The sequence below is a fragment of the Mus caroli genome, unplaced genomic scaffold (genome assembly GCF_978045245.1).
Source record: "Mus caroli unplaced genomic scaffold, Mus_caroli_1 scaffold_5, whole genome shotgun sequence".
NCBI classification, from domain to species: Eukaryota; Metazoa; Chordata; class Mammalia; order Rodentia; family Muridae; genus Mus; species Mus caroli.
This window is the reverse complement of record NW_028227260.1, coordinates 69019492-69047169: the sequence shown is the minus strand read 5'-3', so window position 1 is coordinate 69047169 and position 27678 is coordinate 69019492. Positions and strand designations below refer to the sequence as shown.

General features: G+C 45.7%; 1 protein-coding gene across 1 annotated transcript; it reads left to right on the top strand.

Moving 5' to 3' along the window:
* Positions 1-100: 100 nt before the first annotated feature.
* Nalf2 (NALCN channel auxiliary factor 2) lies at positions 101-27678 on the top strand. The gene is made up of 3 exons (XM_021154007.3): positions 101-958; positions 24310-24481; positions 24880-27678. Exons 1-3 carry the CDS (start codon positions 101-103, stop codon positions 25263-25265), a joined length of 1416 nt encoding a protein of 471 aa, XP_021009666.1. The 3' UTR covers positions 25266-27678.

The following is a 27678-nucleotide window of genomic DNA, read 5'->3' as shown; positions in this document are numbered from 1 at the left end:
ACGGCGCCGAGGAGCGCGGTGCGGTGCGCAGCCCGCCCTCCCGAGACGGCCGTCCGGCCTCGCGCCTACCTACTCCCTCCAGCCCGGACCCCCCTGAAATATGTTCAGGGGCGCTTGGATGTGGCCCGGGAAAGACGCCGCCGCGCTGACTATCTGCTGCTGCTGCTGCTGCTGGGCTCCCAGGCAGAGCGACAAACCTTGCGCCGATTCGGAGCGGGCGCAGCGATGGCGACTGTCCCTGGCGTCCCTGCTCTTCTTCACCGTGCTGCTCGCTGACCATCTGTGGCTGTGCGCGGGGGCCCGGCCCCGGGCCAGGGAGCTGAGCAGCGCCATGCGGCCGCCCTGGGGGGCCGGCCGCGAGCGGCAGCCGGTACCTTCTCGCGCGGTGCTGCCGCTGCCGCCGCCGTCGCCTGGCGAGTCCAGCGCGTCCTCGGGCACCTGCGGCCCGCGATACAGCAACCTGACCAAAGCCGCCCCTGCAGCCGGCTCCGGGCCGGTCTGCAACGGCGTCCCAGAGCCCACTGGGCTGGACGCAGCTTGCACCAAATTGGAATCTTTGCAGAGACTTTTCGAACCGACCACCCCGGCTCCCCCTCTGCGGCCCCCTGACTCCCCTTCCCGTGCCCCGGAGTTCCCCTCCGCCAAAAAAAACTTGCTCAAAGGCCACTTTCGGAACTTCACTCTCTCCTTTTGCGACACCTACACAGTCTGGGACTTGCTGCTTGGCATGGACCGCCCCGACAGCCTGGACTGCAGTTTGGACACCCTGCTGGGGGATCTACTGGCCGTAGTGGCCAGCCCGGGCTCTGGGACCTGGGAGGCATGTAGCAATTGCATAGAGGCATACCAGCGACTGGATCGACATGCTCAGGAAAAATATGATGAGTTCGACCTCGTGCTGCATAAATACTTACAGGCAGAAGAGTACTCTATCCGGTCCTGCACGAAAGGCTGCAAGGTAGGAATTGGTGACCTACGCCACAATAGCTGCCTGGCCAGAGGTAGTTTCTGTGTCAGTGGGACCAGAAAAAAAAATAAAGGTCTCCCTCTCCACCACCCCCCCCCCATGGCTCCCACCATTCCCAGTGTAGTACTGTGTCACCCTGTACCCCTCCCTAGAGAGGGAGCTACAAAGATAGATTCAGGTCAACTTCTGTGAGTTTAAGGTTCGAACATTTTAAGGCTGGAGCCTCCTGGTACACTGCTTCCTGCATGAGGGGGAAGTGGGGCCCTTGGCTGTCAAAGTGGTAGCAGGAGAGTCTGTGTTTCCCAGTCTCCTGGTTGGCTCTGAACCCCACTCCTGGACTAGAATTAGCCCTGGGACTGGCTGTGGAAAGATTAGGGGGTGTTCAAAAGGCAGGAGGAAGAATATTTGACTACCTAATCCTCATCCTTTGGTTCCTGCCAATTGATGAAAGGCCAGGCCATGCCTGGTGACAGGGTACACAGACCACACTGTTGACCTTATATGACCTGAGATTGCTGGCCAGATCCTAAGTAGGGGAGTCCAGGGATGCCTGTCTTCTCTTAAGGAGGGAACCTGTAGGCTTCAGTCTTCTGAGGAAAGAAGGCTGGGAAAGCAGGGCTTATCAGCTCTTGGAAGGGCCATGGAAGGTTGGTGCATTACAAAACTCGCAGTGCTCCAGGGTGATGATAGGAAAACCTGGCTTTCTGGCTGCTAGGGATGGGCGTCTAGAGGAAATTAGAGAGTAGGTGACTGTAAAAGGGACCTTCCTAGGAAAGAATTGAGTGTTGAGAAATTTCTTGACCCCCAGTAGGGTTGCTCTGTATAATAATAGGTAGGTGGGGCTATACACATTTTGGGGCCTGAATCTACTTCCCTGTTTTCCCTGCCTGGCCAGGTGGCCTGCTTTGGGGGGAAAGAAAGAACAGCAAGGTCAAAAGGTCAAGTGACAATGAGACCAGGTAGATGTCACACTTTCTGGAGCTCGGGGCTGTAGGCTAGAGAGTGAGGCAGTTACCTCCTGGTGTAGAACATCTCCCTTCAAGGCCTTTAGAAAGGGTGGCAAGTGCCTCTTTCCAGCAAGAATTGCTCCTGTGGACTTGTGCAAGGTTCTGCTGTTGTCTGTGGCCCCCTTGGGAATTTGCGGTGGAGGACTGGGGAGGAAAGGAGTAGCTCGTCCACCCTGACTTCACTTTCTCCTTCTCCCTTTTCCTATTCTCGTAACCTAGCAGTCTCCTCCCGCCTCACTCAGCCTCAGCTGACTCACTGCTTCACTCACACTACCAAATGAGATATTCCACTTCTTAAAGGTGTACAGACAGAGAGACAAACACATCCAGCCATACACCGTTAGCAAGACTCTGGACGAAGTCCTACAGAGGAACGGAGAGGTTGTCACTTTCATAAACAGTGCTGTGGAAGCAGGCGCCATGTCACATGCATCTCCCTGTGGTATCAGAGACATGCAATCACATGAAGAAAGACACATTTTGTCATACAGAGGTAGAGATACATACTCTAATTGCCTGCCAAGGATGCATGTCCTCAATGAGAGCAGAGGGCTCCTAGCAGACAGAATAAAGGCTATCTATATTTTGTGGTTCCCCTCTCCAAGCCCATGGCCACAACTGTTCTTTTGTCAGTCTCCAGAATGAATGAAAACCATGGCACAACTTTTCTATGGGGGTTTTCTCCACGTTATAGTCAGATCCAGGCTCCTTCTGACCCCACACTAAATCTCTCACATTGATTGCTGATACAGAGCAGTTTGATGTCTGGGAAGGCAGAAGTTCTCTCGGCTTCTGGAGGTCTTATCTCATCTGTTGAGGGCTTGTTAGCAGTTTGCTCTCAGGCATGTTTTCTTTGCCTCCTCTAAGCTTTCATTTCCTCATTTGTAAAACAGGAAAAATATCCTTTCCCTGCCCAGGTTCTGAGTGTTTTGTGAGATGGAAGTGGGGATGCATGATGAGTAGCATTTTGTGGTAGGAATTTTACACCTGGCATAAATTACTATTTAGGGGGTTCAGTCGTTCATGTGTATGTTATGAGAGCACAACTGTCTAGATTGCCTCCATTTTACAGATAAGGGAACTGAGATACATCCGGGGAATACCATTTGCCCTCAGCAAATGAGCAGGAATTCAGTCTCCTCATGCTAAACCTTTGCTTTTGCTGTGGCCTCCTCACAAGTTCCCAGGCCCTTTCTCCTCTCTCTCCGTGTCTCTCTCCAGCAGCAAGTGGGCTCTCCTGCTCTTATTGTCTAATGCCTGCAGACAAGCTGTGCCGGCTTCTCAGTCTCCTCCTGTGCTTTCTACCTCTTCCAGAGCTTTCTCCTTCAACTGAGGTCCAAAGCTCAATTTTCCCTAAGTCTTTAATCCAGTTTTCTGATGCCATGAAAGAGACAGGCAATCCTGAGCCCCTTCTTCTTGACACCCTGTGTCCTCATTCACTTACCCCACCTTGTCACAGCCCTTCTTTACCCACACTAAGCCCCCTCCCACTGAGCTCAGAGCTCCCCAGTCTGGCCCCTACCCCAAGTAGGATCCTGTGGAGATAATATCCCACACCCAGAATCCTCGTAAGTGAGGATTCTGAAGTCCTATGCTACGATGAGGAGGTTTTCTCTGTCTGTAAATCAACTCTGGAGCTGGGTTCTAGAGTCAGGTGACCCCCAACCCCAGGGTCTTTGATCTGAGTACCTCAATCAGATCCTTCTGGTGTGGCCCTAGGAACCCTGTTCTCTGCCTCTGTGATGTCTGCCCCTGTTTTGGGCCACACAGAGCCCCAGGAATCATACCTGTCCTCACTGCTGCCTGTGACACCTCCCAATTTAGTACCAGCTGCAACATTTTCTTAATGTGCGACTGACTTCCTCTCGCATAGCAGAGAGATGTAGCTAACTCGGGCCAATGCCCATCCCCATACTGGCCTCTCCTAGGTCCAAGGGCCACACCCCATCTTTCCCTTAATTCCTTATGATTACCCCTCAACACACACACACACACACACACACACACACACACACACACACACACTATCTTTCCCTTAGCTGTGCCCAGAGTTACCAGACAAATAATTCCCCTCCCAGATGTCATCCTTCTAATCTTGCCATGTCCCTGCCCACTGCTGGCTGCTTCTCCCACCTCTGCCTCTTTCTTCCTCTCAATTCAGAACACTCGGGGTGAGGAGAATGAGGGCACGGGAGCAAACTCTGGCTTCTTTTCTCACCGCTATTCCTCTAAGGCCGAGAGGCCCAAGAGGAGGGATGTTGTCAGCTCTTGCGGTAGCCATTAGCTGCACTAATCAGCTAGTTCAAAGAAGGATGGGATAGTGCTGATCCACTCCAGATTGTCTGGCACCCACCTGGCAGCCTGCGGGTTTGATGCAGGGACGAATCAACTGATGAGGTGGAGAAGGAGGCTGGAACCTAAATTCCCTGGAGAGAGTTAAAGGAGTTGGACTTGGAGAAGAGGAGAGTCAGGAAAATATGGCCTCAGATTTCACACCTCAAAAAGGTTGTCCTTGTATAAAACATGTATGTCTTGATTGGCTCCAAGAGACTTCATAGGAAGTCTTACATTCTAACCTAAATTTTTCACTTCATACCAGTGTGACCTTGAACCGTATGAACTCCAAGCCTCCAAGCCTCACTTTTTAAATCTGCCAAATGGGGCTCTGTCATCAGAAAAAAAGCCCTATGAATTCAGTATTAATGAGAAGTCTGTACAGCATCAAGGCTTAGCAAAATCAGAGGTCCTCCCTCCAGCTTTTCTTTGCAAAGAAGGAACAGACTGCCTCAGAGCTTCTGTCCCCAGGAAGTATCCGGCCTAACACAAGTGAACTGCTGGGTGAAAATGCCATGCAGATGAGTCTAGGACTGTATTGGCATGGAAGAAGGAACTGGAGCAGGTGACCTCAGGGGTCTGCTTGAGTTCTTCAGCAGCAGCATTGGCTAGGGAAGGGGGTTTGGCCTCAACGCCCTCACGCAGGGAGAGGGTGGGGGCTGCCAGAGACAGTAGCTCACTTTCTGCCCATACCTACTGGGGCCCTGCTCTTCCTCCACTCCGGCTGGCAGCTGTTTCTGCCTCACTGCCTTCTCTCCTCCCACCTGCCACAGCTTTCCTGCCACACAGGACTCTCAGGCTATAACACTGGAGATGACAGGTACCAAGAGCCAGGGGCTTGAAGAGTCCCATGTTGAACATTAGTTCTTGTTGTCACTCAGATGTTCTCTCTGGTCCAGAAGTCTTAAAAGCTAGAAAGGGTGCTCTGGTCCCTGTTTGGAGGCAGAGGAAGAGGAAAGCTGGCAGTAAGCAGCCTTCTGGGAATCATAGCAAAACTGGCCCTGGGTGGGCGGGGCCTCCAGGTCCATAGCAGTTCATCTCCTCACCACTAAGGACTGTATGCATGTTGTTCTAGGAAAGGTAGGTGCCCCAGAATCCAAGAGTAGGCACAGAGAAGAGGCAATGCTTATAGCTCCGACAAGGACATATGAATTAAAGCTGGGAGGGACCAAGCAATCAGTTGCTGAAATATACCTCTCCAGATCCTTACCCACTCCCATTCCACCAGCTCCCATATTCCTCCTACATTGTAGCTCATGCCCACATTCCCATCCATATTTCAATGAGCACCAATTAGACAGTGTTTTATCACCCTAGACCCTTCCCAAAGCACATCCCACACCTCACTCTCTAACCCTCATTTATGTATTTACACACCTCTGTTCCTCCTAGCACTTCCTTCTGATCTTCCTGGTCTGACTCCTTCCTGTCCCACTTTGCTCCTCTCTGACAGTTGAATGTTCCCGTGCCACTCTCCCATCTGCCTCCAATTTCCCAACCCTCCTGACCTTTATTGCAGATCTCACCCCTTCTCTGCCATGCCTGCCTCACCTCCTTGGTACCATACTCCTTGCCCTTGACACCTCCATGCCCCCTCACAGGATACTCACTTCATGCCTTGGTTTTCTTTCATGTTTTGATCTTCTCTTCTTTTGCCCCTTTCCCCCCTCTCCCCTCCTCTCTTCCTATGATCTTTCTTCCTCCTTTTCTACATTTTTTCCCAGTCCACTCAGGGTAGATACATGCATGAGTGCATTCACACACACACTCATATACATAGACACACAGACATACATCTCCCAGTCTTCAGGGCTACTTCTCATCCTTCCCACAAGAAGGTGGCCTGACTACTATAGTCACCATAGCAACAGGAGCCTCCAGGAAGGAAGTATTGGTATCTCTTGAAGATAGGGTTGAGGGAATGAAGAGAGAGGAAAGGAGCCCAGCAATCTCCCACCCAATACTCTGGCTGGAAGTGTCTGCTGAACATAGTAGAGGTGGTGGTGAGGAAAGATAAGAGTGGGTGTGGCCAAGATCAAAAGAGAGCCAAGGATCTATGGGTACATCAAAAGGCTGGAGGTACTCCCAAGCTATGTGAATATGTGCTGGTGCCTTCTGCAGACAATAGTACCTCAGGGAAAGAGTACACACATCTACTCTTCTGTGTAGTTGGGGATGTAGGCAACACCTAAGACTCAGGGGTCAGGGGTTGTCTTTGTAAAACTTTTCTCAAGGCAGTTCTTTTGTGATCCCTATGCTCCACTACTATTTACCTGTGGTGTGTGTCTACAGATTAGAGCTAGCCTGACCCTCCGCTCCTCTCAGTCATGTGACATTCCAGATGCAGGTATGTGTTGAGTTCTAGGAGCCACCTCTCCTTCTGGGGACTATATACAATCTGGGGGCCCACAAACACAGTTCTCCAACAATGGTCAGGTAAGACTCTGGAAAATGGCTATGTCTTAATTCCTGTGGTTACAGGTGTACAGGTCAGAATCTATGTGTGGAATGACAAACCAGTCTTTTGTCCATGGGCATAAGAAAGAGAGCTCAGAGAAGCCTGAATTTATGAGACCCTGAATCAGGTAGTGTTTTAGAGGGAAGAGCAAGGGTACCAAGTGAGCTAGGCTTAGGGGAGGGTGAGAATGAGTTACTACAGAAGGAGAAGGTTGACACAGCCAAAGCTCTTGATCAAATGGATTCTGGAAATGGGATCTGGAATCTGAGCCACAAGTTTCTGGGCCAAAAGACGAGTCCAGCTGGCTCTAAAGAAGAAAGGGATAAGAAAAGGGAGGCAAAAAAATAAAATAAAGTACAAGCTTTTGAGTATCTAGAAGGTGTGTCTGTGTTGGAGGGTATATACATCCATGAACTTAATCTTGTCAATGATCATAGCAGGAAAGTACCATTATTATCCCCACTTTTCAAATGTAACAGTTGAGGTTCAGCAAGAGGAAATGACTTCCCTAAGTTACATAGGGCAGGGAGTTGGGATGCAGACATGCCTTTGTTCTTTCTCCAGTGCACAGATGTATAGAAGATGTTAATATTCTCTGCCAGATGCTGGAGGCAATGCCCTGGTGGCTATGAATAGACTGATGAGAAGTTAGGCTGGCTAGAGGAGAGGCTCAGTAGAGCCTATTGGAAACTTAGGAAAACCTCTGGAGTAGCTCAGATTCAGGGAGGACTCACCGGCATCCTCTTTGTTCAAGATACATGTTTCTTGTCCTTGAGATCCAGTGATAGATTTTCCCCTCCCTTGGCAGTCATTAACTGCTTCTAGTTCTTCATGATAGGTTATCCAATCCCAAGTGCTCAGCCTTAAACAAATAAACATATCAACAACATTAAATGAACTTAGCAGATTTCTTATGCGTATGTATGTATGTGTGTGACAATGATAATTAAAGAAGAAGTCATGAATTTGAGCAGGAGTAAAGGGTGACATGGGAGGAGTTATAGAGGGAAAGTGGGGAGTAGAAGTGATGTAAATATAGAATGTAGCAAATTCTCAAAATATTAAATTAAAATTTGATTTTTAAAAAGATGCAGTAACAATCACTGAGGTATCCATCCTCTTGGGACAGAGACAGGAAGATGGAAATAAGAGGCTTGCTCCTTCCTTTTCTGCAGGCTTAGAAGAGAAGAGTTGAGTCCCACTTGTCTTGAGAAAGGGTATTTCTGTTATCTTCTCAACTCCCATATATGAAGGTATCAGCCAGGGCAGGAAAGGAGAAAAGGTGCCCTCTACAGGCCTAATGCCTGCCTGAGCTCCATCCCACCCACAGCACACTCAGGTAGCTGGTAGAACCAAAAGGAAAAACAAATGCAGTGAGACATTGTTGTATAAAAGTCAGATAAGGCCTGGCCTGGAATTGGGATGTCCAGTTCCCATGTCATGCCAGGATTTGGTTGAGTCCCCAGTCTTAGATGCCTGGTCTTCTCCTTAGAAACAGAAAGGATGAGGCAGCCTATAATGTTCTGTCTGAGAGAAGGGCATGTCAGAGGTGTGAATGTTACCCATGTTTTCCTGTCTTACTTGGTTTGAATCAGACAGCATGTCTACCCAGCTTATTTGTGAAAGATGAAGTATATCTGTTCAGTCAGTGTTCAAATTAATTCTTCAAAAATGCTATAGGCTCAAAATCTTTTTAAAAATATTTTCCTTGATTGTTAAAATATGTGGCCTTTGAGAACTTCTGAAAACTAGAAATGTGTTAGAGAAAAAGGGACTAGAGGCATTTGGGTTCTTTTCATTGTCATGAAGTATACAGAACTTACATTTTAATTGTATATTCAGAGGCATTGGGTACTGTAGTGGCTAGTTTTGTGTCAACTTGACACAGCTGGGGTTATCACAGAGAAAGGAGCTTCAGTTGGCGGAAATGCCTCCATGAGATCCAACTGTAAGGCATTTTCTCAATTAGTGATCAAGGAGGAAAAGCCCCTTGTGGGTGGGACCATCTCTGGGCTGGTAGTCTTGGTTCTATAAGAGAGCAAGCTGAGCAATCCAGGGGAAGCAAGCTCATAAGTAACATCCCTCCATGGCCTCTGCATCAGCCCCAGCTTCCTGACCTGCCTGAGTTCCAGTCCTGGCTTTCTTTGGTGATAACAGCAGTGTGGAAATGTAAGCTGAATAAACCCTTTCCTCCCCAACTTGCTTCTTGGTCATGATGTTTGTGCAGGAATAGCAACCATGACTAAGACAGGCACATTTTCATTTCATTACTATGTCTAAAACATTTTCATCCTCCCAAACAGAAATTTCTACCTGCTAAACAATAATTCCCCATTTCCTCTTCACTTTTTCCCCTGGCAACCAGCAATCTACTTTATATCTCTTTTAACGTGATTGTTCTAGGTAACACAAGCAAGTGGAGTTAGATATTATTTGTCATTTTGTGTGACTTATTATATTTTGTATACTATATATATGCTTTACATATTACATATAAATTGTATATACATAAACATATATGATGCTTTTAAATTTCATTCATGTTTTAATATTTTTCAGTATTTCATTTCTTCTTATGGATGAATAATATTCCATTATGTACATATGCCACATTTTGTTTATCCATTAATTTCTTAGTAGATATTTGAACTATTCTACCTTTTGGCTATTGTGAAGGATGTTGCTATTAACCCTGTTCTACCAATATTTGTTTGAGTACTTGTTTCCACTTCTTCTGAGCATGATTAGGAAAGGAATTGCTTGCTTATATGATAATTCCATGCTGGAATATTATGAGCTTGTTTGTTTTAGACAGGGTCTTGCTATGTAGCCTAGACTATCATTGAACTCAAGCTCCACCTAGCTCAGCCTCAAGTGCTGATTTTACAGGCGTGCAGCATTGTGGCCAGCTTATGCTTAACTTTCTGAATAATTGCCTCTTAATTCTCTATAACAGCTGTGCCATTTTACATTCCATTCTTAAATTTTGCACTCTGAACCATTTTCCATACATACCAGCAGTGAACTGAGCAAGGGTCCAAATCTCCACATCTTTGTTAACACTTGTTATTTTCTGGGTTCTTTTGATGATAATACCCGTGTTGATGCAACCACATGGTTCCCTAATGATTTATTATAGGTCTTTTTAAATTGCTTGTACTCTGAGTACCTTTCCATGTACTTAAAAATTCATAAGCTCCATCCTTTATGACATTCTGTCACAAGTTACATAATTGATTTAACGGGCCATGTACTGTTAGATATTTAGATGACTGTCAACTTTTTACTATTAGAAATAATCCCATGGTGACTATCTTTGTTCATCAATTTATATCAGATCTATGATTTTTTTACTCTTAAAAGGCTATCTCAGTCATTCTTCCTTATTCCTGTACTTTGCTGAGGTTTTTGGATCACAAATGATACATACTTCTTTTCCAATCTAATAGTATAAAGATTTATAAAGACAGTGTTAATAATCCTGCTCAGTCTTTCCTAGTTCCACTGCCCTAAGGTCCTGGATGTTAACAATTTTGTGTGTATTCTCTTTCCTGTAAGCTTACAGAAACGTCTACACAAATGACTCTTTCTTTGTTTTGCATACAAATGGAAGCATAAACATCCGTTCTGTAGAATGAAGTTTGGAACTAGACTTACAGAATCACAGTATTAACCTTTTTAATGCTACTGGTGTACATTACTAAATCTCTTTCAAATTACTAGATTATTCTAGTTTATACATACAACAAAAATGTGAGGCTAATTTACTTGAAAAATGGTCTAGCCTTAGCTTCTCATTGACATTCCTTTGGTCAGTAATTTGTTTTTGTTGTTTATAAGCCACTTGCAGGGCTTGTTTGTAAATTGTTAGTTCCTGTTTTCTGTTTTTATTAATGCTTTGTTTGTTCCCCTTTCTATGGATTGATGATGTTAGCCTTTTCTGATCACATGTGTGGCAGACTTGCAGAGCTTGCTGTTTGGATCTTAGAGCTGAAAGGAGAGAATGAGAAGGAACGGTGTGATTCTAGTTGTGTTGTATACTTTACCTTACTTCTTACGCCTGCCTTGTGATGTGTATACATAATTGTCCCCGTATTCCAGTGGACAAGACAGTCTCAGAGGAGTCAAATGGAGTCATCAGCCTATAGATTTGAAGCTGGAAATTATGTGTTGGCAGACAGCACTGCTCCTCAATCGGTGCTAGTGCGCATAAAGAGAAAGCTTTCTCCTTTTGTTTTAGAGGCATCATTTACAGAGAGGTGAGGGTGGTTTCTCTTTTATAAGGGACATAGCTTGTCTATCAGGAAAGGGTTGTCAGGGAGGTCAACAATCTTGCCTGTGCTTTTATTACCAGCACGGGCACACCTTGGAGTTTGACTGCAGGTCGGTTTTAGTTTAAGATGTTTGACCCCATCTTCCTACCATCCATGCTACTTACTTAAACAGCCATCTTCTCAGCTCAGGAAAGAAAAAAGTACTTGGCTCATAGTCAGGTAGCAAAATAGTGGCCACAACTCCTTTGTAGTGATATGCCCAAGTTTACACAGCTACTTATTGGCAGAGGCAGCTTTGACTACCTATCCATCTGTTGGAGCAAAGGCTACTTGATAAAGAGCATTTGTGAGGAATGCTGTGTGGAAGGGACAGTTATGTGGGGTATATAACATGCCACTTTTTCCTGGTCTCTGGCATTGGAGTCTTCCAGTATATGGCTTCTCCAGAATCCCAGAAGCTCCCAAAAGATGGGACTTGGGACATGAAAACTTATGCCTTAGGGGCATTAAAACGTTTCTATTAGAATTAGCTTCTAGCCCTGCTCTAATTGTGCATTGTGTGGGGTGGGGAATAGAGAGGGAAAGGGAATCTTTGGGAATTTGTTTTGCCTTTTGCTCATTTGTTTATTGGTCTGCAATTCTGGGGCATAAACTTTGGGTCTTGCATTGACCAGGCAAGTGCTATACCATCTCCAATCTGAACAGAATGCTTTGATAAGGGAATGGAAATGGTCATTTGTAGTGTCTAGTATGCAAATGTTCTTTCCCTTGTACCCACTTACAAGGCAAACTCTACTTCTGTGTGAAGTGAGATGAATAGATTGATTTTGGAAAAATCATTCTTTCTATACGAGCCTAGAAATCTCTCCTCAAATTGGCCTGAAATTACATCAAAAGGAAATTTGGTTAAGTAACATGGTTTGATAGTGGTGGCAGACTGAAGGGACTGTCCCCAGGGTGGTATGATTGGGATATTAAAAACTTGGGCATTAAAGCTCAAGCTTTATATATTCTATATTATATACATATATTATATATGTTTATATATTACATACAGGTAATACTGACTTCAGATTCTATCTGCTCTGTAGAATAGTTGTTGTGACATTCATTGTATTACATTTTAAGATGATATATATTTGTGTCTGTGGGGGGTTATACATGCAACAGTATACAGGGCCAACATCTGGGACTCAGTTCTCTTCTTCTGCCAAGTGGATCGATCATGAAGAATGAACTCATCTCATGAAGTTTGGAGGCAAGCATCCTCACTGCTGAGCCATCTTGTAGCATTCAATGTATTCTTTAATCTCACTTGGAACCCCACTTTTTTCACCTTCGAAACTAAGAAATAGGGTCATTATGAGGCTTGAAGGATATAATGCACCCTGATATCTTATAATGTCCTTGTGGTAGAAGATGCTCAAGAAATGCTAACTGCCATTATGATTATCATGGGCTATAAGCCTCGGATAAGTTGTTTAAACTCTTTGGTCCTCTCTGTCTTTATCTGTAAAGATTTGTATCTCCCTCAGGGGGTGATAATGGGGAATCAATGAGTTAATAAATGTCAGGATTAAATGCTTAGAATAGAGCCTGGCATATAGTAAGCACTTAATAAATGGTAGCTATTTTCTCATCTTAATTAGATGTGTTTAGTCCAAATGATTGCTTAATACCCAATTGAAATTCTCAACACTGAGGTAGGTTGCTGAGGAGAAGGAGAAGGTAGAGTTTTGAAGAGGGGGTAAAGTGTCTAGGGTGAGGGTGGGAATTGGAAGCTAGAAAGCAACTGGAGATATTTTAGTAAGTGCATAAAGACCTGTTTAGGTGGGTAAGGTAGGAGGTGGTGAATGAGACAAGGACTCAAAAAAGTCCTTGATTTACATTATAGCCAAAGAATAGCAGTAGTCACCTTTGATCAGGTCTCTGTTCATCCCAGCCTGTCATCTACCTAGAGGAGGAAGGAGAGGCAGCAGAAGGGAGTTGGTTTTGGTTTTCAGTGAACTAAGTGATGACTGACTGTGGCTTTCTGTAAAAAACAAAAACAAAAAAGCAACAACCACAACAACAAAACCCAGTTGTGCCATGGAGAGTGTGTGTAACTCCGAAGAAACCATAGTTGCCTGTGTCTTGCCTGTGGTGACCAGCACAACCACTGTGCAGAAGAGATCTAGAAGCTTCCCTCCTCCTATCCTAGCTTCTCTCTTTGTCTATAAGGTTGACTCCTTGTTTGCTCTTTTGTTTTTTTGTTTTTTGGGGTTTTTTTTTTGTTTGTTTGTTTTTTTAATGCCCCGTGAAACACTTTATTATTTTTTTATTTTAATTAGGTGTTTTCTTCATTTACATTTCCAATGCTATCCCAAAAGTCCCCCATACCCTCCCCCCACTCCCACTTCTTGGCCCTGGCGTTCCCCTGTACTGAGGCATATAAAGTTTGCAAGATCAAGGGGCCTCTTTTGGTTTGTTAAGTGCACCTGGATGGCACCTCTAGCCCAGACACTGGAGATGAATTAGCTGACCTAGGGCTTCTGGGGCAAGGCCATATGGACTGAATCTAGCAATGTTAGTCATATCAAGTCTTAGATGTTTTGTTTGGTTGTTTATTAGGTTCCTGACTGCAGATGAGTTTCTATTTATTTTTCATTTTATCAAAGTAATGCATATTCATAGTTTTCAGTTAAGTTCATATTATACATATGCACATGCATATATGTCTTCTTTCCTCATTAGTTCTGATTTTGCCACCACATTATTAAATGTTATGACAATATTAGTAATACTTGATTTTTCTAGGTTCATGTACACATATAAAAGGAGAAGAGTCCACCATGCACATATATATAAATATAAATGCTTGTCATTGAAACAGTAGCTCTATGTCTCACCCTTGAGCTCACTCTTGAGTGCTAAATACATTGGATTCTTCTGACTGTTTTGGGTTTTTTTGTTTGTTTTTGTTTTTTGCTAATATTTACTTTCACATTTCTAAATGGCACAGCACTATGCTATTGCCTGTTTTTTTTTTCTCTTTTAAATATTTATTGACTTTTTAAAAAAATCTAGTTAGAGGAAGATTTAGCTTTCTTACTATTGGTAGCACCATAAGTGCACACACATGTCCCCTCTCTTCATCTATTCAATATTGGCATATCCAAATTTCTGATCCTAAAAGTTTAACTTATTTATATTGTTAATTTTATAACTATTGTTTACATGTAGCAATGTTAGATTGTGTGATTAACATTTTATTCCTTGGTCAACTTGCTTTCTGGGAGTTAACAATGGCCTCTCATTTCCCCTTTGCTTGGCTTTCTTTGAAATTTTGCGAACATCCCACCAAATTCTTCATTCACTGTAGAAGTCCATGAAGATATATTTATAAGCCATTATTTTCATTTTTTTTCTTTTCTTGGGAAAGTGCTTCACATTGTTCAATTTGGGCTAGCTACTGAGAACCAGGTTTTCTTTTCTTTTTTTATTTATTTATTTTTATTGGATATTTCCTTTATTTACATTTCAAATGTTATCCCCTTTCCTGGTTCCCCCTCTGAAAAACACTCTCCCCCTATCCCCTCCCCTCTCCCCCTGCTCACCAACCCACCCACTCCTCCTTTCTGTCCCTGGCATCCCCCCCACACTGGGGCATAGAGCCTTCATAGGACAAAGGGCCTCTCATCCCATTGATGTCCCACAAGGCCATCCTCTACTGCATATGCAGTTGGAGCCATGAGTCCCATCATGTGTGCTCTTTTGTTGGTGGTTTAGTCCCTGGAAGCTCTGGGGGTACTGGCTAGTTCATATTGTTGTTCCTCCTATGGGGCTTCAAACCCCTTCAGCTCCTTGGGTCCTTTCTCTAGCTCCTTCATTGGGGATCCTATGCTCAGTCCAATGGATGGCTGTGAGCATCCATCTCTGTATTTGTGAGGCACTGGCAGAGCCTCTCAGGAGAGAGCTATATCAGGCTCCTGTCAGCAAGCACTTGTTGTCATCCACAACAGTGTCTGGGTTTGAAGATTCTAAAAGGGATGGATCCCCAGGTGAGTCAGTCTCTGGATGGTCATTTCTTCAGTCTCTACTCCACACTTTGTCTCTGTAACTCCTTCCATGGGTGTTTTGTTTCCCCCTTCTAAGATGGATAGAAGTATCCACACTATAGTCTTCCTTCTTCTTGAATTTCATGTGGTTTGTGAATTGTATATTGGGTATTCTGAGCTTCTGGGCATTAGCCCAGAAGCTGAGAACCTGGTTTTCAAGTACTTGACAAACACCTTTTTGTGCATACCTCTTCTAGTCTGTATCAAGAGACCCTGTGAGCCCTGAAAAGATTGCACATCTAAGTAAGATATGATGATCTCTGTTCTCAAAGAGTCTAAAGTCATAGGGATATTCAATTTGTGCAGAGGACTTTGGAAAGCTTGAACTCAATCCCGGGACTTTGAATCAGGCCACCTCTTTGGTCCTACACTTGAGGCAAGCTTCCCCCTTATCTCAGGCTACATTAAGAGAAATGTTAATGTTCTAGGACAGGAGGGATGAAGCTCTACTTAATTTTGTGCCAATAAACTCATATTTGTGGACTCTGTTGTGTAAAACAAAACAGAGGCTTTTGTGACTGTGAACAACAGAGAACTATAAACTACATCCATTGAAATAGGTGGAAAACCTAGGGATGTTTGACTTCGTGGAAGCTCAGTGTACACATACTTAGCTCTACCTCTCTTGGCTTGCATTCCCTTTTCAAATTACTAGTCTTGTTTCTTTCCCTGCTGCTCCACTGAAACTGTTCTCACAGTGAGGAGACTGTGTCTTAATTATCCAAGCCAATGTGTTCTCAACTACGTAAATCCTTATCTACTGACTGCACCCCCTCCCAATCTTTGACATTCTCTCCTCTCTTAGTTTACAGACTGCCATTCTCTTCCTTTTTCTCCTCTAATTGCTCTAGAGGTTTGTCGCAAGGCCTGGTGCATGCTAGGCAAATTTTCTACCTCCGAGCTACACCCCTAGCTCTTTTCCCATTTCTTAAACCACTTATCCATCCATCTTCATCTCATTTCTTTCCTCCACCTGACTTAAATTCAGTTAGTATTGTCTCAGGAATCTATTGTTGAGCCCTTTGTCTCATCCCCTGGCTTCTATATTGCTTTATCACCTGGAGTGAGCTAGATTACACTGTCATAACAAGTAACCACAAAACATCAGAGGTTTAACACAACAGATGATTATTTCTTGCCATGATTCATATCCAAGACAGGTCCTCAGGGATAAGACATCTCTTCAGAATGATCACTGTATAGGGAAGAGGGATCATCTATCTCAACTTTGCTTCCACAGTTAGAAGCAGAAGAAAGAGTATGATAAAACATATGTCAGCCCTTAAAGTTTCTCCTCAGAAGTAAACTGTATCACTTCAAGTCATGTCGATGACCATGCCTAACTTTAAAGAGAAAAAGATAGTCCTACTCCTAATGACTAGACCCTTAAGTCTCCATGACTTGGAGACCTTTATCTTTTTATTATGTTTTTAGTTGATTTTTTTTTGAGACACAATCTTATGTAGCCCAGATTTTTCTTAAATTTGTCACATAGACAAGCTTGAACTTGCAGCAATTCCCCCTTGTTCTGCCTCCTAACTGAGTGCTAGGATCATTGGCATGTTCTACCATATCAGGTTCAGATCCTCCTTTAGAGCTGAGGCCATTCGTCCATCTGTATCCTTGACATTTCCATCTAGCAGATCCACATATACCTCAAAGTCAACATGACCCCAGTTGAATTTGTCTTCATCCTCAGACACACTCTTCCCCATATTTTTTACCTTAATAAATGACACTAGCTAGGGCTAGTGGCGTATGACTTGGATCCTAGAAGTTAGGAAGTAGAGGGAAGAGGATCAAAGGACTTCAAGGCCAATCTTGGCTACATATTGAGTTTGAGGGCAACCTAGTCTACCTGAGGATAGCCTGGTCTTCATGAGACCCTGTCTCAAAACAACAACAACACATTAAAAATAATATGAAATTGGTATTCATCTTAAAACCCAAGCTGGAAGTCTAGAACCTATCCTAGACCCCTCTGTTCTGACTGTTTTCCACCTCTTTAAGTAATCCTGTTGGCGTCACCTTATTAACATCTCTTCTCACATCCACTCTTTCCTCTCATTTTGCCCCCCCCCAGTCAAGTCTCTCTCTCTCTCTCTCTCTCTCTCTCTCTCTCTCTCTCTCTCTCTCACTCTCCCTCTCTCCCTCTCTCCCTCTCTCCTTCTCCCCCCCCCCACACATGAAACTTACTATTGTATCTTAACAGTCATTCATTTAGTGTGTATTAGTCAAGTGGGTACTATTGCTAACCTTAGTATTAAGAGAGTTTCCTACTCTCATAAAATAGATTTATCCATTATTACCTTCAGATTATTTCAATACTCATATTCTTTTTCTCCTCTCAAATTATAAATTCTGTCACTACTGCCTTAGTTGAAGCCTTCATACTATCTTATTCAGATTGTTGCAATAATCTAGCTCATCTCCCTGCCTCCAGTCTTAGTACCAACGCTCCATCCTCCACACTTGCAGACAAAAGCCTGAAAAGCTAGTCACAAAAGTGATAAGCAATCTCCCCAAACCCCCTAAGACAGAGTCACACTAAATTACCAGACTGGTTCAGATTTGTAATACTCTTGCCTCAACCTACCAAGCAGCAAGTATTAGAGACCTGCCCCAGCAGGCTAGCCATAGACATCTCTAAATAAGCAGTTCTGTTGAGCTCATTAAAAACTCTCTTTTGTGGTGGAGATGATACTTCTAGCCCCGCAGAGTCTTGAAGTGCCAGGGTGGGAGGGATACCTAGGGGGCCCTCCATCCTCTCAGAGGAGAAGGGGAGGGGGGACGGAGGGAGGATTGTGGGAGGGAGTGACTGGGAGTGGGGCAGTGAGTGGGATGTAAAGTGAATAAATAAAAAAAAATAAACAAATTTTAAAAAGAACAGTTCTCCATTGCCTATAAGAAGAATCCTAGTTTCTCTCCATATCCAAAGCATCATGATATGGTCATGTACTTCCTGCAGAGCACATGTTCCTTCATAACCTCCTGCTCACACCCTCTAATTACACTGAACTACCTACATTGTCTGAGTCCATCATTATTTCCTACTTCCAGGTTATTATGCCTGCTGATTCCTTTGGCTGAAGAGTACTTTATTCTCTCTCTATTTCACCCACCGAGCTTCTACCCACCCCCCATTTTTTCAAGCCCTAACTTAAAATTTCCCCACATGGAAATATTTTCTGTCCTTCAGCCTTGAAAACACAGTCAATATTTCTTCCCTTTATCCCACCATGGTGCCAAGTACATGTGACTTCACACTGAAGTTCATACTAATTGATTCACATGGCTGTTTCCCTTGTCCAAGACATGATCTTGAACATCCTCTGCATCTGTAGCTCCTAACATAGTGTCAGGCACTCTGGTATTTAGAGTGTGTTCTTTGCATTTAGAAAAATGAATGAGGAGACTAGATTCAGAGAGGTCTACAAATTCCTAACAGTTGGCCTGAGGAACAGGATTGTGAATGTAATATATGGGCCAGAAGAGCTAGTAAGATACATGAGTAAAGACAGAGAATGGCATTTATTTCAGCTCCAAAGAGGAAAGAACTTCATTAATCACTAGAGTCATCTGAAGCTGTGGGCTGCCCTATGAGAGGATGAGCTTTCTATAACAGTGTTTACAATTAGAAGCTGGATGGTGCTTTGCTGTGATGTTGGGGCAGAAAATGTGGTGGAGTGATGACTCTCACAGTCCTTTCCATTCTGGATTAGTTATGAATTTACCTCCTCTGCTCATCTAATTTGGCATCTACCATCTAGGCTCCTTCAGAACTGTCCCTGGATTATGGATACTACTTCTCTATTAGTCTACCCTTGGCCAGAGTGGGCATATCTAGCCTTTGAACAGATGGTCTAGGAGGCTTGGACATATGAGGACCCTCCAGAATGGACTAGCTTCAGGTTTGCACCCGTGTCTCCAGTCATCTCCTGTACCTTTCCTTCAGGCCATAACAGGCCACTTTGACTCATAACTGCTCATACTAAGAAGTAAGACAGCTGTTGCTTATAGACCCTTAAGTAGAGCCCTGTCATTTGCCCTGTAATGCCTCTAATCTGATTCTGACTTTACCAATGCCAGGAGACTATTGCTATCTGTAGAATTACATTCATGTTCTGATGCTGACCTTATTCTGTTCTGACCCAACTGTTGGAGACCAGGGTAGAAAAAGAGCATTTTCTCCTGCCCAGTAGAGTACCTCACATAATTCGAGGATTGCTAATAGATACTGGGCAAGAAGGCATCAAGTTAGTTGCCAAGGTGCCTCTCACATCTCCAATTCTGTCAATGTATTCCCTTTCTATGGACCTCAGTTTCCCTATGAGTAAAAACTGGAGTTAGGTTGGTAACTTGTATACTGTGGCTTTTGTAACTTTGGTCTGAAACTCACCCCCACCCCTTTGCTTCCACAAGCACTGCAGCTGCAGCTCCTGGCCAGGGGTCCCATGGGTACCTTAAGAAGATAAGCAGCCATGAAGAAAGGGTCTGTAGGGAAGATTTGGATGGGGAAACAAACCCTTGGGAGAGAAGTGAGTTAGAAATCAGGAAGGAAACTGTTTGCTTCCTGGTTGGAAAATAACTGAAGCTTTCCCTCTGGAGGGTTTTCCAGCCCCAAACCTAGGAGCTGCCATTGGCCCTCTCTCTAACCCTTCTGGCCCCACATCCTGACTTTAGGGTGTGACTGTACATTTACACAGCCCTCTGTGAAGTCACACATTTCTTTCTGGAGGAATGTAGGACTAAAATGTCCTGGCCAGGGCTACAAGCCAATAAGCTAAGGATGAGGCTGGCTGGGTCATTCTAGTCCCCCCTATACTGACAATTGCAGAGCCCAGGAAGGGAGGGTATCCCCTTTGTCTCACCCCTCCTATTTGAGGGGTGTTTCTGTTGCTCAGCTGGGAGGAGGGGTGAGACAGCCTTCCTAGCTTCCTTTTTGGGTTAATTGGTGTTCCCTCTAGTTATTCCCTGTTTCCTTCCCCTCCCAGTTCCCATAGCAACTGGGTTGTAGCAGCCAGAACTTGATTGAGACCTGTGGTGGCCCTACTGAGGTGGGGAAAGGAGGGCACTGGTAGTTCAAGGTTTCCCTGCCACCTCCTAGTCACCATCCCTGCTCCCTCAGGTAGCTAGGATGATTCCACTCAGAGACCAGGGAAGAATGGAAAGGGCTTTTCTGACAAGGCTTCAGTTCAAAGATTCTGAAACTGTCGAATATGCTGTGTTCTTCTCAGTGCTCTTCTCTTATCCAGGCCCCTGGTCTCTGGCCCCTAGTTTTGGGTTTCCTGACAGGGTTTTTCAATAGGAAGACACTTGGATCTGGAATTATGAACCCAGGTTTCCAGGTCCTTTCTTTGCCAATATTTTATGAGGTTATACTCAAGTTCTTCTCCCCCTTTTAGGCCTCAGTTTCTCCATCTATATAATGGTAAAAATTGACATTCTCAACCCTGGCTGCATGCTGAAAATTGCCTGAGGACATTTTCCAATTGCAGATGTGTGGGATTCTGCCTGCAGAGATCCTGACGTTTTGGTCTGAGTGCCATGTGAACCAGACAGGTTTAATTTAAAAAACAAAACAAAACAAAACAAAACAAAAAAAACCTCCCTAGTGGTTCTACTATATAGCCAGAGTTAAAAATCTGAGAGCAAAAGATCTTCACAGGTCTCCAACCCTCCCTTTCCTGGTTCTAAGATATTTCCTCCCCTCCTCCAATGCTCACTTCCAGCAAGCCCTCCTGGCCCCTTCTCTTTCTTTAGAAGAGTGCCCAGGCCTCCTGCCACCGCTACCATACTGGTGAGAGAGGACAAGGTAAACGGGACTTCAGAGTCTAAGGTGGGCTTATTGCCAGGTGGAGACCCCAGGCCACCTTAAAGCATATGGGCCAGCAGTGGCTCAGCTGGCCAGCTGTGGGGCTTAGGAATTAGATTACCTCTGAGCTCACTGTGCCTCTTCTGCTTCTATTCCCCTCATTAGCTTCTTGCCTGTTCCTGCCTCACCACCCACAGGCCTGGTGTCCTCCCCAGGCAATCTGCTCACCCACTTGTTGCCATGGTGACTCCAACTGGGGGTGTGGGGACTGAAGGGGGGTCGGCTAATTAAGGAGAAAGGCCATACTCCTACTGTCAGGCCACCCCTTCTCCCTCCCCCCACCTCTCAGATGAAGGGAGTGCCCAGACTTTATACTTTGTTACTGGGCTAATTGCAAATGCCTGCGAAGAGAGCAGGACTGTCACTGGGGACTCCTCTAGAAGCAGGAGCACGGGACTGAAAGAGCTAAGGAGACTCTCTCAGGTCCCTGTGAGCCCCAGCTCCACTGATGACCACAGAGTAGGGGGCTGATTACACAGTTTGGGGAGAGAGTGACATGGGTTCTTGGTCCATGCTGCAAAAATGGGATTTGTGGCTATGGACAGAAACACATCTTGGCACTTAAGGGCCCAGAGTATAGAGAGTGGCTCTTAGGTGCTAGGGCCCTTGGCTCTGGAGATTTTACTTTCTTTCTTTACTCCTGCTTCTCCTCCCTCTGTCTAATCTTTATGATCCTCCTTTCATAGTGCTTTTTTCTCGTTTATTCTTGTCCCTGTTTATCCATCCTCGTGTTTTCTTATTTCCATCTTTTCTTACTCCCTTTCTTAATCATCCTATATACCCTTATGTTTTATTACCTCCTTCCTTACACAGCTTCTCTTTTATTACCTATACCACTGCAGCTTCCTCTTACCCCCTACACACTTCTCTTACCACCCTCTTTTACCCCTCCAGCTTTCCTTCCCTGCCTCTTCCCTTAGCCTGTTTTTTCCACTCTTCTTTGGTCCCATTATCCTTCCTTTGTAGATACATTTCATCTTAGTTGGTTCACCTTTGGCAATTTGTATAAATAAAACTGAAGAAGTGTGCATTACCCATGTGTGCAAAGATATTCAATGGAGCACTTTTATCAGGGTCACAATGCAGAAGGCACGCAAATGTCATGAACAAGAATTTAGTCTCCTTTCCATGCCATCTACATGAAGCCATTCTTTTCTCTTAGTCTATGTGTACTTGCTCATCTCTACATTTTTGCCTAAACTATTGCCTCATTAGTGCATCCTATCTATAAAAATCCTTCTTTATGCCCAATGTTGCTGGGGTTATTTGTTTGTTTGTTTGTTTGTTTGAGACAGGAGCTCATGTATCTTTGGCTGGCCTTAAACTCACTATGTAGACAAAGATAATTTTGAACTCTTGGTCGACCCTTCTGTCTTCACCTCCCAAATGTGAGGATTACAAGCATACCCAGTTTTACAGTGCTAGGGATTGAATACAGGATAGAATTATAAGTGTGTGCCCCATACCTAGCTCATGGCATGCTGGGTGTTGAACCTATAGCTTTATGGATGCTATGCAAGGACTCTACTACTTGAATCACATTCATAGTACCCAAACTCAACTGCTATCTCATCACTGAAAATTTTTTCAGTTTACTATTAACACTAATGAACCACAATTCAGCCCTTCCTATGGAATAAATGTCATAGGTTCAAGTTAAGTATGTCTACTCATGAAACTGGAATTTTCATGAGAGAAAGGGGCCTGTCTTCATATACGTTCAGTCATATGATTTTTAAGATGTATATTGTACTGAGCACACAGTGGTTAGTAGAAAATCCCATGAGCTTATATGTAGTTCACAGTTTAGTGGAGGAGGCAGAAACTAAAGCAAGGATGCAGACAAAGTAGCATCTTTGGTGAAGAAACAGTTACGGATAATTGGGGGCTGTGTCCTCTGACGGCAGGAGTGAAAGACACTCATGGTAGAAGTGATATTTAATCTCAGCCCTGAAAGATGTAAAGGGCCCATTTATAACCAAGGTGGGGTGAAGAATATTCCAGGCCAGGTGGTTACATGTGCGAAGGCCCGGAGGTAGAGAGAAGTAGGGCACATTCAAGAAAAAGAAAGAAAACCTCTGCTTTGTGCAGCATGATGAGCTTGAAGAGAGATAGAAAATGAGGTTGGAGAAAGATGGGCAGAGTTGTGCAGGGCTTTGAAGTCTGTACTTAAACACTAGGCTTTTAGTCAAATGCATCTAAGAGCTTGAAGCAAGGGAGTGATATAATTTGCTAACAGCTTGGGTCCACACTTATTCTCATGCAATAGATTAAAGCAAAAGTAGAGGTGGGAAGCATCTGTCATCCAGGTGAGGGATTACGCTGCCCTTCACCAAGGGGGCATTTGACTAATGCTGGGGACATTCTTTTCATGTCATAATGTGGGAGAGGAGACATTGTTATTGGTATCTATGGTGTGGAGGCCAGGGATGCTACTAAGTATCCTACAGTGTACAGCACAACCCCTACGACAGAATTATCTGTCCCTAAGTGACTTAAGTTTTTCTGAGAAACCATAGACTCAAGGAGAGACAAGGTATGGAGCAAGGGAGCTTTCTCTCTAGACCCAGTGCTGGGGTGGGAGTGGGCTAGAGGAAGAAAAAAAAAAGGATACCAGTGAAGTGAAGCCACAAAGAATGATTCCACAAGCAGTGCAGCAGCAGTGTCTGAGATATCTGTTCCATACCAGGGCTGAGCCAACAAGACAGAGCCTGGATTAAGAAGAGCTCAAAGACACATGTGGTGCCTGGAAAGGCAGATTCCAGTTTTTATTAAAGATAAGCCCTCACATTTGTATTGCCCTTTAGAGTTCACAAAACATTTTCATATGTGCCATGCTATTTAATCCACAATAGTCCAATGAGTTAGAGCATGAATTATTCTCATCTCCTTCTTGAGGTAGTGCTTGAATTATTCTCATTGTCTGGAACTTAGAAGTTCTGCACCATCAACAAAGGCAATGTTTATCAAGTTTAATGGAACTGAGATTTGCCTCATTACATATCGGTAGCCTCTGATGCACCTCTTTGAGCCATGTGTAAAATGATAGAGTTGGATGAAGTGATTGGTAAAGTTCCTTCCATTCTGACACAGGATTAATTTTGTAATTTTGGCCAACAATTCTAAATCTTGGATGATGGTAGTTAGAGAACTCAAGAGTACTGGCTTTGAGATGGGTAGACACCTCTGACAAGGCCTCCTCCAAATGCTGGGGTCAAGTTGGTTTGGCTCCATAGAGAGACACAGGAAGCTTTGTTACACAAGGCACTGGCTGACGCTGTTTCCTTGCCTCCACAGGCTGTCTACAAGGCCTGGCTGTGCTCAGAATACTTCAGTGTGACCCAGCAGGAATGCCAGAACTGGGTGCCCTGCAAGCAATACTGCCTGGAGGTGCAGACCCGGTGCCCCTTTATCCTCCCTGACAATGAAGAAATGGTGTATGGAGGCCTCCCTGGCTTTATCTGTACAGGTAAAGTCAGGGCACTGGGGAAGAGGGGGAGATGAAAGAGCTTAGGGGCATGGAGACAGGAAGGACATCAATGGAAGACAGGTCAGATCAGGAAGTCAGTGGCAAAGGAGCTGGCACTCAGGTCCCTAGGTTGGGTGGGATAGGGCCAAATGGAACAGGACAAAAAGACCAAAGTGGCCATATCTACTCAGAACATGCTGAGCTATGAGTTACTCTGGAGAAACTGGTGACATCCCTGGAAGGAAGGAATGAGAGCAGAAGATGTGAGGGCTGGTGGGGAGAGTTTCTTGAGTAGGGCTACCTGAGCCTCAGCTTTGTGCATCCATTTTACAGCTAAGGTAGAGTCATCAACTCCCTAGAGCACCCTCCCCCAACACACCTTCCTTATCCGTTGGCAGGGTTGATGGATACTTCACCAAAGCGGCCGGAAACCAAGTGCTGTGATGTGCAGTGGGTCTCCTGTGAGTCGGAGAAGAAGAAGTTCAAGGACTCTGAGCCCCCTAAAACCCACCACCAGCAATTCCACCACTCCTATTTTCACCACTACCACCATCAGTACCACCACTACCATCCCCGCCATGAACCCCCAAGCCGAGTCAGCAACAAGCCCTCCCTGCTGCCGGTCTCTGGGGGCTCCCGCCTCAGTCCCAGCAGGATCCGGCTCTGTGTCCTTGTTCTTATACTACTCCATACCGTAGTGTCCTTCTCCAGCAGCCAGGGTGGTGGGGGACTGGGACTGGAGACACTGCCTGCCCTAGAGGAGGGGCTGACACAGGAAGAGTGACCACAGGGAAGGAGGACAAACCTCCACCACATACTGACATCAGCTCCAGCCCAGCTCCAGGCTGGGGGAAGGAAGCATCTCCCACAGGAGGTGTAGGATCAGGTGGGGTGGGGAGAAATGGGGGACCAGATATTGTCCCCAATCTACCCCTGCCCTAAAAGCAGCTCCAACAAAATGGCCAGAGGGCCCCCAAGGAGCTGTAAAACTCACCCAGGAGAAAAAGGTAGGAGCAGCAGGTGTCCCCTCCCAAGCCCCACCTTTGGGGCTTAGTTCTAAAAAGGGGGAGGGGCTGGAGTTGCCCACTCCTGCCAAGAGCCCTGACCCCAGGGAAGGAGGCTGCTTACCCAGCCTCAACCCTGCAGGGAATGTTGGGGGGCACAGAGGGGAGTAGTTCTCCCCCCTCCACATTCCTTCCGTTGCCAAGATCCTTAATTCCCTCCTGCCCATATCCCTACAGGTGACGGCAGACAGTGTGGTTGCCCTCCTGCCGGTCGTCAGCACCCTGAGTGTGGGGCGGGCACAGGATGAGGCACACAGTGTGACAGCTAGGAAGGTGCCCTAGTTAGGCTGCCCCCACCACCCTAGGCAATGAGGGATTGGAACTGGATATGGAATGAGTGGTAGAAGAGAAGAAAGATAGGGAAGGGGAGAGGTGGCCTGAAGAGATGGCTTTTGGGGGGTGGGTGATTAGTGTTGAGGCAGATAGATTCAAGAGCGGCCCCCAAATAAGAAGGAAGTGCATAAAGAGATTCCTGGGAAGGAGCTCAGGAGCCAACACCCAGAAGGTTGAGGGCACGTGGTTGGACTGCCGCTGTCTGGAGGGCCATATCTTACAGAAGGTGCACACACTCCCTAGGGCTGCTCTGCCCTGGAAATCTTGGCCTTGGGGCCACAGACCTTTCATTTCCAATCTCCACAGGGAGTAGGGACTTGAGCCCAAGTGCGTCAGGCCTGGCCTGGGTCCCTACACTCCCTCATCTTGTCCTAGCCCAGGCCTCCATGAAGGAGAACTGGTGGTGTTACTCCAGAGCTCTCCAGAGATGAGCCTCCCCTACCCCATCCTGTGTCCATCCCCAGCCTACCAAAGAGTATTCATCCCTTCCCATCCCTGACCTTGTGGCCTATTGTCCCACTGAGGGACAGCTAGACTCCTCCTCACCCTTTAGCAGGTCCCTTTCTCTAGCCACCCCTTGCCCTTGCTGGACAAAGTTCAGAGGCTGGCAAGAGGACTCTGACTGGAGATAAAGTGCTGCTGCTAACCCTTGCCCAAGGAACTTGTTTAGTCAGGCTAAAGGGATGAGTGAGAGATGAGGCTTGGAAGCCTTTGGCCTTGCTTGCACTGACCTGCTAGAAGAAAAGGAAGGCCACATTGCCTGGGTATCTAAAAGCCAATGCAAGCTGACAAGAACAGGAGCCCGATTCTTTGTGGGATAGGCCAATGGCTTTCAGAGACCAAAAGGATGCATACAGGAGGACAGTCCTGGAGCAGCATTACAGAGAAACAGGAGGGGAGGGGAAGGAGGAGCTGCACCCTGCCAGCTTTGTGATGGATGGACACCCTCCCTAGCAGACAAGGGTTCCTTCATTCAAGGGCCACTGTTGGATCCCAATTCAGCTTCTTGAGCCTACGGAGCCCTTTTCTCTGCCAGTTTACTCATATCTCACAGCCTGTCCTCTGCCTGGACCCTGTGTCCTCCATCTTTTGGCCCTCAGCACTTCGGGCCCGGCCACATACCCCATCCCTAGAGTGCTCTTTTCAGCTGGGGAGGGTACGAGGTGCTGGATCCTTCCCAGATGTGCTTCTGTGTAAGTGAAAGGCAGGGGCATGGGCTCCAGAGAGATCCCAGTACTGCCTTCTGACGCCTGCATCCTCAGGAGGGGATAAAGGACTGGGAAGCAAAGGGGGACAATATGGTCCCAGGGAATGGACCCTTGGAGACTCCCATCCTCTCTTCCCCCTCACCAAGTGCCCAGGAGACCCCTGGCTCAGACCAGCCCAAGGCCTTGCCCAGTGGCAGGGGAAAGGGGCACCACACTCCACCTCACAGTCATTTGACTGTCCCCATTGACCCAACCCCCTACTCCTCCACCTCCCCAGCTGCCCCTGCCCTCCGTCACAGGCAGCAGAGCTGGGCGGCTTTCTTATGCCATTTTCTACACTGTGCTTCATGAGTAGGCCTTTCTTGCACTAGTTCCTATGACTGAGTCTCCAAGCTGGTCCCCTAGTAGTCTCCCAGCCCTTCCTCCTTTCCCCGGCTATGGTTCAGTTGTCTCTGCCTTCCTCTTTCCCAGCCTCCGTGTTTCAGTGAGAGTGTCTGTACGTGTACTGCTTTCTGTTTTGTTGCACTGTGGGGCAGAGACATCTCTGCTCTTGTTTAACCCCTTAAAGAAATAAATGGTAAGACTTGATAAA